Source organism: Scatophagus argus, chromosome 18 (assembly GCF_020382885.2).
Source record: "Scatophagus argus isolate fScaArg1 chromosome 18, fScaArg1.pri, whole genome shotgun sequence".
Taxonomy (NCBI): domain Eukaryota; kingdom Metazoa; phylum Chordata; class Actinopteri; family Scatophagidae; genus Scatophagus; species Scatophagus argus.
Window position 1 is genome coordinate 15,695,572 of NC_058510.1, and position 15,845 is coordinate 15,711,416.

Genomic DNA, 15,845 nt, shown 5'->3' on the forward strand with positions numbered 1-15,845 from the left:
ATCCCTAACAGAAGCGGAAGGGGATATCCTGAGGAAATAACCCTACAGCAATCCAGACTTTTTTTTAAATATATATAAATATGTGTGTTTTGTGGTGACATGTGTTCACCAAATAGTTGGTGTGGGGTTATATATCATAAATTAGAATGTTTCTGGAGGGAGTCCTGTTGTGCTACTACATATTCTAATAATGTCTCGCTCCTTGCGTGAGAGAAGAGAGAGAGAGAGAGAGGGAGGGATGAGGAGAGGGAAAGAGAGTGAGTGAGTAAAAGAGAGAGGAGAAAGAGAGTCATGTCACTTGCTGGTGCTCTGTGAGTCAGTGTGCAGCTCCGCTTACATAGAAATACACAGCGCTTTTCCCACATAGGTTGGCTATTTGTAATCAAGCCAATCATCAACCTCTCCGAGTCCCCCACTCTGAGCCTATAAAAGCAAAGGTGGTCACAGTTTGGGGAAGGGGTGTACCCGTGCCTTTATAGTCTTGTTTGCATCATCAACAGCGCGTTAAGACAGATTGGAAAATGTGCAGCGCGCACGGTCGCAGCACTCATTCCTAACTTGTTCACATCTCCGTCTCTTTTCACCCCACAGCTGAGGATTACCTCGTGCCTTATCATTTGACGGAGTAAGAGCGCACAAGAAGGAGTGGGACAGTTCTTCACATATCTTGGCTCCTTTCGAGAGGATATGGCACGATCGGCGCTGGAGAGAGGAGCGCAAGCGGCACAGGCGAGAGGAAACAGGAGCTGAATGACAGGATGCCAGCGACCTGAGCCCGCTCTCAGATCAGTTCGTTAAAAGAGACACCTCTGCTTTATTTGAGTTAAGAAGAGGAGAGAAAAACACATAACAAAAACCTTGTTGGAGGAGTTTAATTTGGGCGATTTTTTTTTGTATGCGTAATTTTATTTTTTTGTTGTTGAGGAAATAAGGATGCATTGTGGATTAGCCTTTATCCTGTTCATGGGAATCCTTTTGGTCGTCAAGGCTTTCAAAAACGGTAAGTGTGACATCTGATACGTGTATAAATAAAGCCCCTATGTGCTCTGTAAAGCTACTAATCCCAATATTTTTTTTAAAGATTAGCCTTCTCTGATCTCCGCTGATCTTTTGGCAAACTCGCAAGGCGCTCACCTGATGAAATACACCTAATGAAAATTCCTCTTATGCTGTTTCTTCACACATTACTGCACCGCACTAACTTTAGAGAGACTATCGCAGCACTCTTTAATTGTGTTTTGTTCTTTATTTATTCCTCTTATTTTCCTGTTTAACACCATATGACACTGAATTTTTGTTGTTGCCATTAAGGGATTTTTATCCCCCATCCTGTCATGAAAATATTATTAAATATGTCCTTATTTGTAACGAAATTACCCTTCGTCGAGACTTGTAACCTCTAAGAAACTCTTTTTGGGACACTTGATGAAGCGTGATTTTAATCCCCCTTTTTATAAGGCCAACTATCAGAGACGGTCTGCGAGTATGAGCTATGATAAAGTTCAGAAAGTCAGCCCAAACGCTCAGCTTACACGGCTGTCCTTGTTCTGTTCCCTCAGCTCCACTTTCTGATTTACTTTTATTCCTTGCTCGTTTTATTTCACTTGCAGTGATTTTCGAGAAGTGTGTCTGCATTGGTTAGAGCGGCAGATGGTGGAAGCTTTTATAGTAAAAGGATGAATACAAGGGCACATGAAGATAAACGCGAGGCGCTTTAGCGGGCCTCTAAAAAACAAAGGATTAATCCTTTTCATGATCAAACGCATACTGTAAACGGAAGTTTGAAGGAACAGACTGTATATTCCCGTGACTTTTGACTTCGGAAAAGCAAAACTTCTTTTGAAGTTTTTCCAACCAGACGTTTTATCGGAAACGCTTATGACCGAACTGGCTCCTTAAACTAGATAGGACTCTGAGTTCATCATATTAATTCTTCATAGGAGCTGAACAAAATTTAAGTTCAGAAGTTTTCTGTTGGAAATATAAGTTAGTATAGTGGTGCTAGAAACTGTCCTGTGATCCTGTCTTAAGGAAGGCACAGTTCAACAGCTGTTCCCTCTGTGTAAGCTGCTGAATATGTGCTAAATCTCAGTTAAATGAAATTTAAGTTGTTCTTCTTCCCCAACCCTAAACAACTCTTTTCACTTCCCACCCCTTGCAGATAAATGTGGAGGCAACATCAGAATCTCAACCGCCAACTACCTCACCTCGCCCGGATACCCCATGTCTTATCCCCCTTCTCAGAGATGTGTGTGGGTGATATCTGCGCCTGGTCCTCACCAGCGGATCCTCATCAACTTCAATCCCCATTTCGATCTGGAGGACCGGGAGTGCAAGTAAGTACACCCCGTGTTAGTGATCTTACAAGAAACAGATGTGCTTTTGGTCCCAAAAAACTTATTTAGTGAATCTGATTTTGTCCTTAGGGTCCAGATCTGATTTAGTTAGTTGGCAGTAATAAAGGATGCTTTGAAAACTCTCTGAAAATAATCTCCATACTCTTTTATTATGTAAAAAATAGGTGAATGAATTAACTTCATTGAAATTAAACTGTCTGGGAAGCTTTTCAAGGTACCAGTTTGTCCCACAGACCCCACTTTGGGGAGCTCTACACTATGAGAGGCTGAACATGGCAATAGATTTACATTTATTTATATTTGATATCATGCATACATATGTGTTCCTGTGAGTATCAGTTGTGTGTGTGTGTGTGTGTGTGTGTGGCACTCATTCCCCCCTTTTCCCTCATGTATATTGCACATGAAACTGCGCCATCTAGTGTCCACAGCCTCACTGAAACCCATGTCCATACAATCCTGCTCTGGCACTACATAGGGCAGCAGGAATGTCTCACCCCTGCCATTTGGTTCTGGAATGTGCTTGCTTTTTCGTCTTTGTGGAATGAAGTCACCAGGGTATAATATTAATTTGAATTGCTGTACTTTTGCAGAGGGCACTGAGGGAGAGCTATGGTTCCAAAAAATTCACCAGACGCCATAAACTGTGGTTAATTTTTACACTGCAACAAAAAAAAAAATCCATCCTTAATAAGCCATTTACTTTTATATTTCCCCTTAAAATCTCATTACTTTTCAAAAGAATGGGTCACATAAAAAACAAGTCTCAGCTAATTTTAATTAGGCAGTCACTGTTGATGTCAGTTTTAATCAAGTGGAATCATCAGACTCATCTGGCTTAGTTTTTTCTTAAGATTTCAACTCAAAACCAGGTGAGCTTATCCTTTTAAGGCAAATCTCTCCCTGACAGTTAGTTACTGATCCTCATTTGACTCGTAAGCCGCGAGCTGTCGCATCAAACAAAAGGCTAAGCAGCTAACCTGTTGTCAGATAGATAGTTTAAGCCGATGAAACTGGAGACAGACAGTAATGTGATGAGCCTGTGTCAGTGTGGTGCCCTGAGGTGAGCCTTGCCTGGGCAGACTGCCTCACTCTGATTGCCTGTGTGTTTGTGTGTGTGTGTGTGTGTGTGTGCGTGTGGGCGCGCACGTGTCGGTGCCTCTGCCTTGCACTGTCTCAGCTGTTTGTTTACGCTGCAGGGCTTGGGAGAGAACAGGGCTTTGCTGGATCCTGTTACTGTATCACTGCTCCACCCGAAATCCGGACCCTACACTGCTTTTGTGCTCCCTCAATGGCCCTTGTGTGTCTTTGCGGGGTTTGGCTTTTTTAATCCTGGATTTCAATCTTACTTTAAGCTTTTTTCTTTCTTTTTTTTTTTTTTTTTTTACTGCTGTCAGAGATTTATGGCGGGCTGAATGCCGCTGTCTTTTAAAGGCTGGATGCTCCTTGACACTTCTTTTGGGTCCGATTTCAGCACCAGAGGGACTATTAAACTGTCCGAGATTCTCAGTTAGAAAGAGAGGGCCAGGAAGAGACAGGAAGGGGAGGGTTAGAGGTAACAATGCTCGTGCTAATCAAATTAGTCAGGAATGAATTTCCTGTGTCTAAACACGTGCAGTTAAAGGAATTACACCCCTACAGGCTCAATGAAGGCAGACCCCCCCCCCCCCCCCCAGGTTGAACAGAGGGCGGGCTTTGAGTTTAGTGATCCATCAGTGTATCATTTACAAATTATCGCTGCGCTTTCATTTTAACAGCCACTGAATTTGCAGATTGCCAGTTAATTGGTTGTTCATAAATTTGCTAGCAGATGAAGCTTGTGTTGCGGGTGTGTGTTGCATCTGTGAGCATTTCTCCTCTCTCTTGCTTATTCAATACTTTTGGAGCAGACACAACATAGGTAATAGCAATAGTCTGGTCAGAAGAACATAAATCACTTGTCTAGAGGATTACAAATGACACAGGCAAATGACTGTGAAACTTAACTTTTAATTCTTGCGGGCCACACAGAGATTGCACTGGTGATCAGGGTTGTCCTGACCTACAGCTTTTGCTATTTTTAACTTATTGTACCATCATTTTTAATGTTTTTAATGGAGTGATTTTCATGGGACTTTAATTCCATGTCACAATGTATTCCACCTTGTATTGCTTCACTTTGACTTTAGCCGCAAAGACAAACCATGACGTGAAATCCATTTTCCCTTTTCCTTCTTAATTTCAAATTAGAGCACAATGTAATATTAAGGTGGGTTATTGTGTTAATCGCTGACAAAGCTTGTCATAGGTAACTCGATTATGGGAGAGGGAATACTTACCAATCTGTAGACAGTAGTTGGGTGTGATTTGTGTTGGAGCCCTCAGACTTGCTGTCGCAAACTCCACTCACCAAATCAGCCCTTACATAATGGAAACTGATGAGAGCCAGAATGGCTTCCTTATCTGATGGACTGGCAGAGTGGGTGGAGGTGGAGGGGGTAGAGGGGCTACAATGCATGCTTCAGTGCACTGCCTTGCAATCTAATTAGTGGGTAAATGGAACACACATGCACCGCATGTTCCCCAACATGGCTGTTATCAGCAAACCAAACAAGAAGCACTCAAAGTGGTGCTCGTAAAAAGAAAAACAGCCTTTGCTGAGTGGAGCCTGGCCACTGCAGTGTCGTATGCGCTACCCTTGACAGGTTTGTTTGGGGAAGTGCAGAGGCCTGTATCCTGAGAACTGGAGGAGGAAAACACTTCATCACAAAGATAAGGCGACTAAGTGAGCCCTGCGATTCTGAATGCAGAACGTGTTTACCTTTCACGCACCGTTGTAGACTTTCACAGAGAGAGTTTCAGGGGCTGCTCCCGCCGCTCTCACAGCTAATGAAGTTTGAGGTGAAGGCACAGCCCGCATCAAAGCAAATATTTGAAGTCAATTCAGCTCTGAAAATCAGTGGAATAAGCAAGCTAAGCTCAAGTGAAAAACTGAAGTAAATAGATATGCTTTTGCCCCGCTCCCTCTCTGGGTATGCATTCTCTATTTCTCTGGGATCTGATAAGGGCTGTCAGGATTGTCTGACTGTGGCAGCGCTGCCATCTGATGGGAAAATGGAGGTTTCAGTGGATTGGGATCCAAACAAGTGACAGACAGGTTTCAAGTAAGGCAGAATGAAAGGCAATTTGTTTGTTTTGTAAAACAGAAGCAGATGATCTTATTGCTCAAGTAAGATTTTTTGCTTAGAAATAGCTGATAAGGCTTCCAGTTTTAAACAGACTGAGGGAATCTTTCAGATATGAGCCTCTCTCTCTCCTGCTCACTGGAAAGAGAGACAACTTTCTATAGATATGATACTCCTGACAACATTATGAATCATTGATTATCTGATTTGCTGACCAGACCAAAAAACAGTTTGGCACACTGAAATCGCTTGCAGACAGCTAGTCAGTCAAGACTGCACTGTTTGTTTTTAGAGCAGAACAGAAAAGTTAAAAACAGAGGGAGAACGAAACTGTCTCCTCCTTCTCACCCCTCCCTCATTTCTTTGCTTTTCTCTCCGTCTGAATGGTATTTTTCTGGCCCTCACAGAAATTCCACTGTGACAGCCTGTGTGGTAGATGGAGGGGGATTCAGATTAGATGTATGGCAGTGGGGTACTAGGCAGCGTAGATATTTGAGGAATGCCTTCTAAAGCAGCCCTTTGTGGAGAGATGGAGGGGAAAGTTTGCAAAGGCCTCCCGCCTCGCCACGCTTCAAAAGTCTGCAAGAGCCCCCCTGCCTTCAGGTGTCTGTAACTCAAAGCTTGGAAAAGCACTCTTTTCCTCTTTTTAATTGTAGTCCTCTTCTTTCTCTGTCCCTCTGCCCCTTCCACTCTGATCTCCTACTGAGCTGCCCCTGTGGAGCTGCTTGGCCTGCTGGGAAGGCAAACATTCTCTGCTGTGTACCTTCTACAATAGACATCCTGTCCCTCCTGGCATTCCTGACCAGGCCCGGACTCCAGAGATGACTCACAGGAGCTTGGGAAAAGGGAGTGGGATATTACCCTACCCTGGTTCTGTAGTTGGCTCTTTCTTTGTTATGTGGAATCCCACTAGTGGTCATAGGTCCCAACAAAGAGCACCACCTGTTTCTAAGAAGTGGGAGTGAAAGACAGAAGGGGCTTTAGGGAAAAGATCCATACTTGGCCACTTTCCCTAATATCCCCGTTACCCTTCAGCCCGAATAGCATGCAGCAGCTCTACAATAAGGAGAAGTGAAGCTTCCCAGCTGGGGAATGTAAAAAGATAATTCCTTGCTGGGTATGAAAATAGTTTGTTCTCCCCTCTCATTCTCTCATTCCCCTCTCACGCTCCCCTGCAAGACGGCCATGGGCAAATAAGGCGACGTGGGCGGTGTGACCGTTTATCAGTCGTTGCCATGGAGGAAAATAAATAAGGCAGGAGCACAACAGGAACCTTTGCTTAACTGGCCTGTGATGTTAGAGGCTTTTAAAGGAGAGACATGCTGCAACCTTCCGGGCTGAGGGAACAGGGCTTTGGAGTGACAAGGATCATCGGAGATGTTCTTATGGCCTGTTAGCGGACATTTATTTCTGTTGTTGATGTGTGCCTCTTTTCAAAGTGTATGTCAGAGAAGCTTCTGTGCTGATGGAGTTTAAAGTGGCACCGCAGAATAGGCACAGCAAAATCAAGAGTGCGTAGGGCGACACTGCTTCTTTTAACTACCAGGTCTGAAAAAAGCAGATAAAATTATGCACCTGGTATTTCCCACAGCAGACTCCCACAGTTTATAACAATGGAAATCAAATTACACCTAAAATTACACTGAAACAGTGTCCCTTGAAAAACTAGCTTGCCAGCAGCATATAAAAGAGCAATCCACTTTGAATACATCTTGTTGGTACTTCACAGCAATTATGCCAAACATTATTTTGTCAGCATGGTAAAGTTTCCAAAGACAAGCACTCTGCATCTTAAATTTCTATTTACAACACATCATCCTACCATTACTTGCAAAACATAAACGCTAAGGAGGCAGGTGAACCATTCAAAGCAATGAAAGCCACATCCTTGACGAATGTTTCACCTTGTTAATTAACCACATGGCAGAAAAGATAGGAGAACAGATAGAGCTGACCTTCACTCTCCTTATTCTTGTTCCTCTTCTTCATCTCCTTTAAACATAAAGGGTTACTCCCTGTGTAATGGACAGGATTAAAGTAGGTCTCTGGACATATGTGCTTGCATGCATGTAATTCGTGTGCGTGTGAGTGAGTGACCATAGGGTTGAGGGTCTTTTTTTTCATCCGTTGGTGAAGCATTTCACCTTGGCCGCGACTTGGAAGGGCAGTCTGATTGAAAAGCTTTCTGGCCGTGGCATCTGCCATCCTCCCCGCTGCTCTGTCACCACTTTGATTCATGCACAACCTGACCACAACCGGGAGGCGAGCCACTCTACCTCACAGCGGGAGGGAGGTCCACTTCACAGCGGAGGAGTAGGAAAAAGGAGGAATAAGGGAGGGGGAGGAAAAGAGAAAGACGAGACAAGGCCCGTGCTCATAAATAACCGACTGGATTTTCAGGCTTCTGTCACATATCCGCGGCATCACAAAAGCATCCTACACTGTCACACGTTTGTCTGTTATGTTTGTCTTCTCGATGAGGGAGTTAGTGACTGGTGTTTTCCAGGGATTGACTGTCTCTAAGCTGTTTCTGGCATGGCTGATGAATTCTTTTTCTCCTTCTTCTTCTTCTACTTTTTTTTTCCTGCCCCAAACCAATACAAGCCTCCCTATATGGATGTTTCTTGTGGAATGTGGCCTACACAGCTTAGAGATGTCAGTCATATGTTCTTGTGCATTTTATCCAAAACAGATTGCCTGAAAAGGTGCCGTACAGAGGGACTTGTAATTACAGGACAAGATTTGGTCATCTGAGCTCTCAATCTGGGCACATCTGTTGACTGTAAGAAAATTCATACTTAGTTTCCTTCCAGTGCTGATGAAAAGGCATTAAACACTGAGGCTATGATTCAATAATGTGTTTCTGTTTCCAAAGGACAGTTGGCAATAAGTACCGTCTCACCCTCTCGCAGCCTCATATGATATAATTGGCAACAGGTTTTTGTCTCTCGTTTTTGTTTTTTTGTTCCGTTGAATGTTGATTTCTCAGTTTATGAGGCTGTATAGGAAACAGTGATAGAGAGGATCAATGAATAAGGAATTTAAGTTGATGATTTGTGGGTGCCAGAACAGTAGTCAGGGATGGATTACTATGAGACAGTACCAGCCAATGCCTTACTTCTCCTTTTGGGAGAAAGCAAAGAGAAGAGGCTGGTTAGATGAATTTCTGAGGGAGTTCTGAACACTTCAATATAGCATGTCCAGACTTGTCAGATATGTTTCGTGCAATGGTCCCACCTTGAAAGGGGCTCCTGGATTTGACTGATGTGGCCATGATCCTACGAGGCCTGTTTGTTGCCCTAACACCCGGGTGCTTACAGATCCTCACGGGGTGGCAGGTGGGAGGGAGGCTCAGCAACCACAGGCTTCTTTATTCAAACAATCAAGCAAGTGTCCCGAGAGGCCCTGGGCAAAGCAAAGTTTGTTTGCAGTGGGTAAGAGGGTAGGTAGGGAGTATAGGCAAAAGCCCTCCTGTCTCACTCCCCTAGGGTCATTTTCGGTCACTGTGTTTGCGCACAGCAGGCTGATGGCTGGGTGGTGTTTCTCCACCACTCAGCACGGTGTGATTCGGCCAGGGCAACAAGCAGACAGTGATTGATGGGGCGGCACCCCACTGCTCTCTGATTGAGTTAGAGCCACTCACAATCCCTCACTTTGTTTGCTCTTTTCTTGATCTCGCTTCACTAAATTGGCAACATTAGTTGTGGTCTTTCTTTTTCTTTGAAACCATGGCAGCAATTTTTGTTTTCACACCTTTATTTCTTTTGTTAGATGGTAGTAATTGTGAAAAAAGTACTGTAAATTCTGCATCACAGCAACCCTTTGTGGCATTATCACAGTAGGGTAGTGCTGAAAGTGTTATTAGTAGTCTGTACCTCTGGTGCCTGCCCAGCCTTTCCAGAATGACCCCAACCTACACAGGTATAAGTGACAAGATTTCACCATAAATCAAAGAGATATGATACTGCTGAACAGATGTCCTCAAAGTTGGCAGGAAAGTTTGATTGTAGGGCCAGTGAATGTAAGAGTCACCTTGCCCTTCGAATGCTGGCAAAGCTGACTGGCCATCAGCACTTAGATCGGCCCCGTAATGCCAAGCATTCAGCCTCTCTGCGCAGCACCACAGAAGAGATGCACGGCTTGGCATGAGGCCCTCACAGCATGGCCTGTTTGGCTTTTAAAGTGCTGCATCATTGGAAAATCTGAGTTCTTTGCACGCAGCAAGAACAAAGCAGCCATCAGAATGAAATAAAGAATGTGATTTTAAATATTAGATATTGCTCCCAATGGCACATTCACAGCAAAAGGAACAAAATGACAACAAATGACCTCAAATATGTAAAACCTCTCTCCTTATTTATTTTTATCACCATCCCTTTTCCTCTTCCTGTTAAGACCTAGAAATAGTTTGTCTTGTCTCAAGGTTATTGTGTGCTTTCAGGTCAAGTGTGGTTGCTGCTGGCTGTTTGTGCATATTGTATGCACTCAGGAGGACAATCCCTGTCCTCCACAACACTCTCTCAGGGCCTGTTCACAGTCTCTCCTGCCCCCAGCCAAGTGGCTGCATGTCCAGCCAGATGACCGGGTCATGGAGTACCCAGCCCAGACTGTTCTCTGACCCCTCCAGCCCTCCAGTCGCCTCCGCACACTGCTGAGAGGACAGAGAAAAGAAAGGGGAGGGGAACACTTGGGGGGATGGACTGGGTGTTTAATTGAATAATTCCCAATGCAGCTATTACTGCCATTGCCCTCGAGCTTCCTAGCCGTTGCGGAGCCATGTAAAAGAATCTTAGGGAGGGAGAGAGAGAGAGAGAGAGACAGCATGCTTCACAGCACTGAACCTTTTGCTGTGTTCATGTTGGCACCTGTTTGCCAGCTACCTTTATCAGCTATTTGCACTATTTCTATCTTTTGTTTTTGTTCCTGTACTCCCTACATCAACCACTCAATTTACATGCCTTCACACTCTTTCTCTATCTCCCTCACCAGTCTGTTTCCTTTTCACCCACCAACACCATCATCAGGCCTACCACACTCTTTCTCTCTTCCTGCCTATTGTGGAGACAAGAGTTTTGAACAGCACCCAAAAGCTTTACCTCTAGTTGACCTCAGTCTCAACTCCCCTCCTCCTTCTTCCACTTCCTTCCCTCCTCTCCTCTTCTATTCCTCTTGCCTTCTTTGAATGCAGCATACTCCTTGCACACACAGCTCATTACCCGACGGGGCGCACCACTGTCTTCTCACAGCAAACGAAACAGAGAGAAGATTGCCTTTGAATATGCCACTCGATTTTGGGAAGCGTATATTGTTGCTGTTTTCTGTCATGAGCCCATGAAACGTAAGGTTAAGTAGCATTCACTTGGATAAAAGTTCAGTAGGTCACTAGCTCAAGGTTGTTGACAATTATATCCATGTTTCCTCATGTTTGTTCTCGTCACATGTTCTAGCATGGCAGACTCAAATCATGCACATCCTACATATGTACTCATGAACAGGATATCCAGTAATAGTTTGTCCCTTAACAAGAACCCCTTTTTATGTGACATACTCAAAATAAATGAGATGCTATTCTTGCATCTTTTTGACCAGTTAAAGTTGGGGTTTGCGGTCATTCCAAGTGCATCGAATTAATAGAGCCATGTTATTTTTTTCAGTAGAACTGTATGTCTGTTGCCATGTCTTGTTAGCTACAGAAACAACTGAGCTACATTCACAAAGCAACTTATTTTGATCCAAAAGTGGTGATGAATGCACCAATACTAAGCATTGTCTTCTTGAGTGATAATCTATGGTTTTCATAGAACCGAAGGGCTTTGCACAGTTAAATTATGCAGTTTGAATGATGATTCAAGTGGGTATCAGCCCAAATAATTTAACAAACCCCCGCTTGCAACCTGTATAATTGGACCTCTGCTTAAGGGGCCGTAATGATTTGAGATATTTTACAAATACCTACATTGTGAACTAAGCTGTAGGTTTTTGGGTGTTCACTGTGGCTTCATTATGAAATAGGCTAAGATGAAGCAGCCCTGTGCTCTCTCCCTTACTGCCCCAGGGGTGAGTAGGCGACAAAAGCATACATGGTGAGGACAGTGTGTTTAAAAAAGACGGCATACGCATTGGACCTGATGTGCCACATTGCCCCCTTCCTCCCTGCCCTGTTATTTTTACCCTTGACTTCTCATTGTTGTAACGACACAGTATCATCTGAGCCTTGCCACAGACCCCTGTGGAGGACTCTCTCTTCGCTCACCTCTGCCTGCCTCTCTCTCCTGTGTAATCAGAGATTCTCTCAAATGTCAAGGTGGGACAAATGGGAGCCATTCCCTCTAGTAATGGCCGCAGAAATGGGCTCGAGTGCTTTTCTTTCCCTCCTGCCTTTTCCCTATTCCTTCTTTGAGAAAATACACAGGGCTTTTCATCCTTTCTATCTTATTGGCTTACTCTCTTTCCTTGCATTTTTCAAACTTTTATGTCAATTTCCTACTTTTATTTATTTATTTTTTTTGACACTTTGTGAGTTGTTTCTCAAAGTTTATAGCTTTGTTGTGATAGAGTGTATAACTGACATATTGTTGAATAGTTCTCAGCCAAAATGACTATACCATAAGGCCATTACTGCACAGAAATTTACCCAAAGGGCCAGTTGCTTCATTTGCAAAGCATACATTCACATGTCAATATTCATTATTACAAACTGCGCCTCAGAGAGAGAGCGCTGCTGCTGTTATGTAGTTTCATTTCCGAAGCTCACTTAGCAGGGACACAGTTCTTAATGTGTATTTCCGTTTTGCCATGGGCAGTTTTCTAATTAATTTCACTTACTCATTCTCACCGTGTAACATGTGTGGTAGGAAAAAATATGGCTAGATGGATATTTTCAAGTCTGCTCACAATTGCAGCTATTATATACAGCTTTCATATAGTCTTGAACTTCATACATCAAGTGCGTGCTCTTTTTACATATTCTATTATTGTTATTATTACATTTTGTTTTGATATAGTTTGTTATTACATGTTTAAGGCTCCAAATTTTCCATTTTGTTTCAAGAAAGTATTATAATAATATAATATAATATTTTAAAAGTAAATATAATATAATATTTTTATAAAAATGAAAAAAAAATGTATTTAACAGTGCAACCACTGTTTTATTTGTTACATTTAGGTGTAATCTGCATTGCCCTTTATCCACAATATACTGCACCTTTGTTTAAACTAATGATATATTCACATTTCTATAATCGTGTTATTGCGACCTATTTGTCATGCCTCTAATCATGTTTTTAACAAGGGGAAAAAAAGGTCAAAGTGTGCATAACAGGATGACTGAGAATATGCACAGCCCTGCTTCAGCCCTGGGGACATGTCCCAGTCGCCTTATGGGAACAGAAAACAAGTCAGCTGAACATACTTTAGCATCACCACAGTTCAAAGTGCAGTATGCCTTACATGTGAGGTAAGCAGGGGGGGATTTAGAGCCTGCTAACAGTGGCTGTTTTTGTGGTCAGCCCCCCGCCAGTTCCCCCATGCCGACTCCTGTTTAGGTCACAGTGGTGTGAGCCTGTTCTGTGTTCAGCAGAAAGGACCCCCCGCCCCCCACAAGCCCAGGAGCAGAATTCTCCCTCTGTCAGTCTGTGCTCATATTTCTGAATAAAGGATTATTGTGCATCTTGGAAAGGGAGGAGGACGCAATAATTGAGTCTAAATAGGCAAATTCATTAATTTGATTGTTGGCGACAGCCGATCTCTCGACAGTGTAATTAGGAAAGCTAATGGATGGAGGCACGTTAAATCCATCAATGCTAATGATAATAGCTCTTCAGGAAAGCGAATATGCTTTATAAACGTGTGGCCAAGGCCACCATAAAATCAGAAACTGCCAAGGTATCTAAGGTTTCTAAAAATATGTCAGAGCTGAGTCTAACCATGAGAGGGTGACACCCAAAGAGGCCAGTAGGATGGGTGCAGCTGAGCCATCTGGGCAGGGAATATCCATCTTTTTTATATCTTCCATCTATCCGTCTCTGTGGCAGCATGGTGGTAAGCAGAGCAATCATTCCCTTCTCCCCTCACCAACAAGGAACCACTTCTGAACCCATCAGCTCTGATTGGTTGGTGGTTTGTCCCAATGGGTGGGTTGCCACATTCAGAGGCCTTCAACTCCTGTAATAATTTTCTGCAGATTCACAAGTGGAGACACATCGGTAGAGGGGAATAAAGTATTTTTTTTTAATCCTTTCGTTTTTTCTGCTCCATGGTCAAGCTTCTGTTTTAATGATGAGATCTTGACCTTCAGTGAAAATCTTAATGTTAGCAATTCAATTACGGTTAATGTGTTCAGCTGAGAACATCAAGCTGTAGACCCGTTTTTTACATAGTTCATTGTCTGACATGGGGGTCATTATAGCTGGACTGGGTCCAATGAGAGAAGGAACCTGTTATTCTAGTGTGAGTTAATGAATGTCACATGCAAGATGGAGGCAAAATAGTATCAAAAGTGTAGAAAAAGAAACCATTTTACTTTAGCGAGGATTGTCCCCTCCAGGCTTGTAAAAAGTAAGTCTGAGATCAGCTTGTCTTGTGCCCCGTTGTACAAATGTTAATGATGTTTTTCTGGAGCCCCAGGTGACAGTTTGTTAGCTGAGCCTTGTTAACATGTGAAGTCAACGGGCCGGAGTTTTCTGACAGCTGACAACAAAGTCCTTTTTCCCGCTAAGTCCCCTGGGCCCCACAGGTCTGTCCCAAGTCCATTGTTTGAGTCTTCCCACTTATGTTAGCCAGAGAATGTTTTGACATGCTGTATTTGACATGTTTTTGTGCAATAGCAAGTTATACTGTGACTGCAACAGAAGAGGAAAGCGCTAAGCATTTGTTCGAGTAATAATGTAGTAATGTTTGAGTAATAGCAAAAAAAGAACTCTTGTTCTGGGGGTTTCTACAGCATGCTTGAGCTTATAAATGGTCTGATTAAGAATTCTAAGCAATTGTATGAGGCTTATACAGTCTGTCATAGCGTTATTCCATTCCCTCAGATTGTATTGCTTTTGTAGAACCATATCAAGCAGACATTTATAGGGGGAGGAAAGATTATTTCCATGGGAAAGCTTCAGGCGATATAACTGTTATATTGTTAGGCCAGTGGTTTGTCGCCTTCTCTTTGGCTTTGCAAGGAGGGCTAATGTTCTTGTTTGACACTAGCGGATTGCTTTCTCTCTATGCCTGAAGAAAGAAGGCAGGCTAATACATTTGAGTCGGTGAAGCGAAGGTCGTTGAGAATTACATTCAACCCCACCACCACCACCCCTCCTCTTTTTTTTTCCTTTAATTTCCCCACTGGATTGGCAAACCGTTTTCACTATTAGCACTGTGGTAGGCAACTCACTGTGTGTGTGTGTGTGTGTGTGTGTGTGATCATCGGTGTGTGTTGTGGTGTGCTGGCAGGCCCACCCAGACCCAAAGCAGGCTAGACAGATAAATAGGTGCGTGGCTCAACTGGACTGTATCATCACGAGGGAAAAGAACAACAATAACAGCAGTCATACAACATGGAAAAGGCCCCAGAGAAGAGGAATCTAAGTTTAACTTGGCAGGTCAAGAGGACTTAGATAAGGGGCAAACCCTCAAAGCTGTGGTGCTTAAAAGTAGGTCACATTCATGCTCTTTTTTATGATCCTAGATAGAAGATGTTAACTGTCCCCCATCTTCCCTAAGGACTCTCAACCCTAGAAGTGAGTCCCCACAGGTGTTCTGACCAGTTGATTAGAGCTACATTTAACAGGCTGCCAACAGCACAGCCTCTCTGAAGCGTCAAACTGCTCCGCCAAGCGCTTCCCATAATGTCTTCCAGATGATAACGGTCTGGATGGATATGTGTTAGCAGAGTCTGTGGACCCATTGGTGCAGAACCGCTAGAGTTCTGGCTGACACACCAGTCATTTAGGCACAAATAGAGACATTTTTGTGAAGGAGGTCTCTGCTTTCTTTCGTTCCTCGCACACAGAGCACAGCGAGGACCCCCGGGGCGTATTCTCTCTTCCATCTGCATCTTCTCTCCCACTGTGCTGTCTTTATGAGGGCCATCCAAGCTGATGGTGCACCAGGGTAAAAATGCAATAAACAGGTTTTCTGGAGGTGTGACGACGCGAAACAGAAAATAAATATTACGTATTCCATACATGTGGATGGTGAATAAGGAGTTTGTGAGGACAGGCAAAATGAGAAGTGAAATCTGTTAGTGTGCACACGTAAAAATAATATGCATAATGCTCAGCATGTACAGGCACTTGTTTGCATATATATATATATATATATATCTGTACAC

General features: G+C 43.4%; 1 protein-coding gene across 2 annotated transcripts in view; it reads left to right on the top strand.

Annotated features, from left to right (window-relative positions):
* The window catches only part of nrp1a (neuropilin 1a), a 56,701-nt gene that overhangs the window by 1,187 nt on the left and 39,669 nt on the right, over positions 1-15,845 (top strand). For both annotated transcript variants that reach the window (XM_046370917.1, XM_046370918.1), the window contains exons 2-3: positions 592-1,000; positions 2,162-2,336. In XM_046370917.1, coding sequence (XP_046226873.1) covers positions 934-1,000; positions 2,162-2,336 — 242 coding nt within the window. In that variant the 5' untranslated portion in view covers positions 592-933. The remainder of the gene's footprint in view (positions 1-591; positions 1,001-2,161; positions 2,337-15,845) is intronic.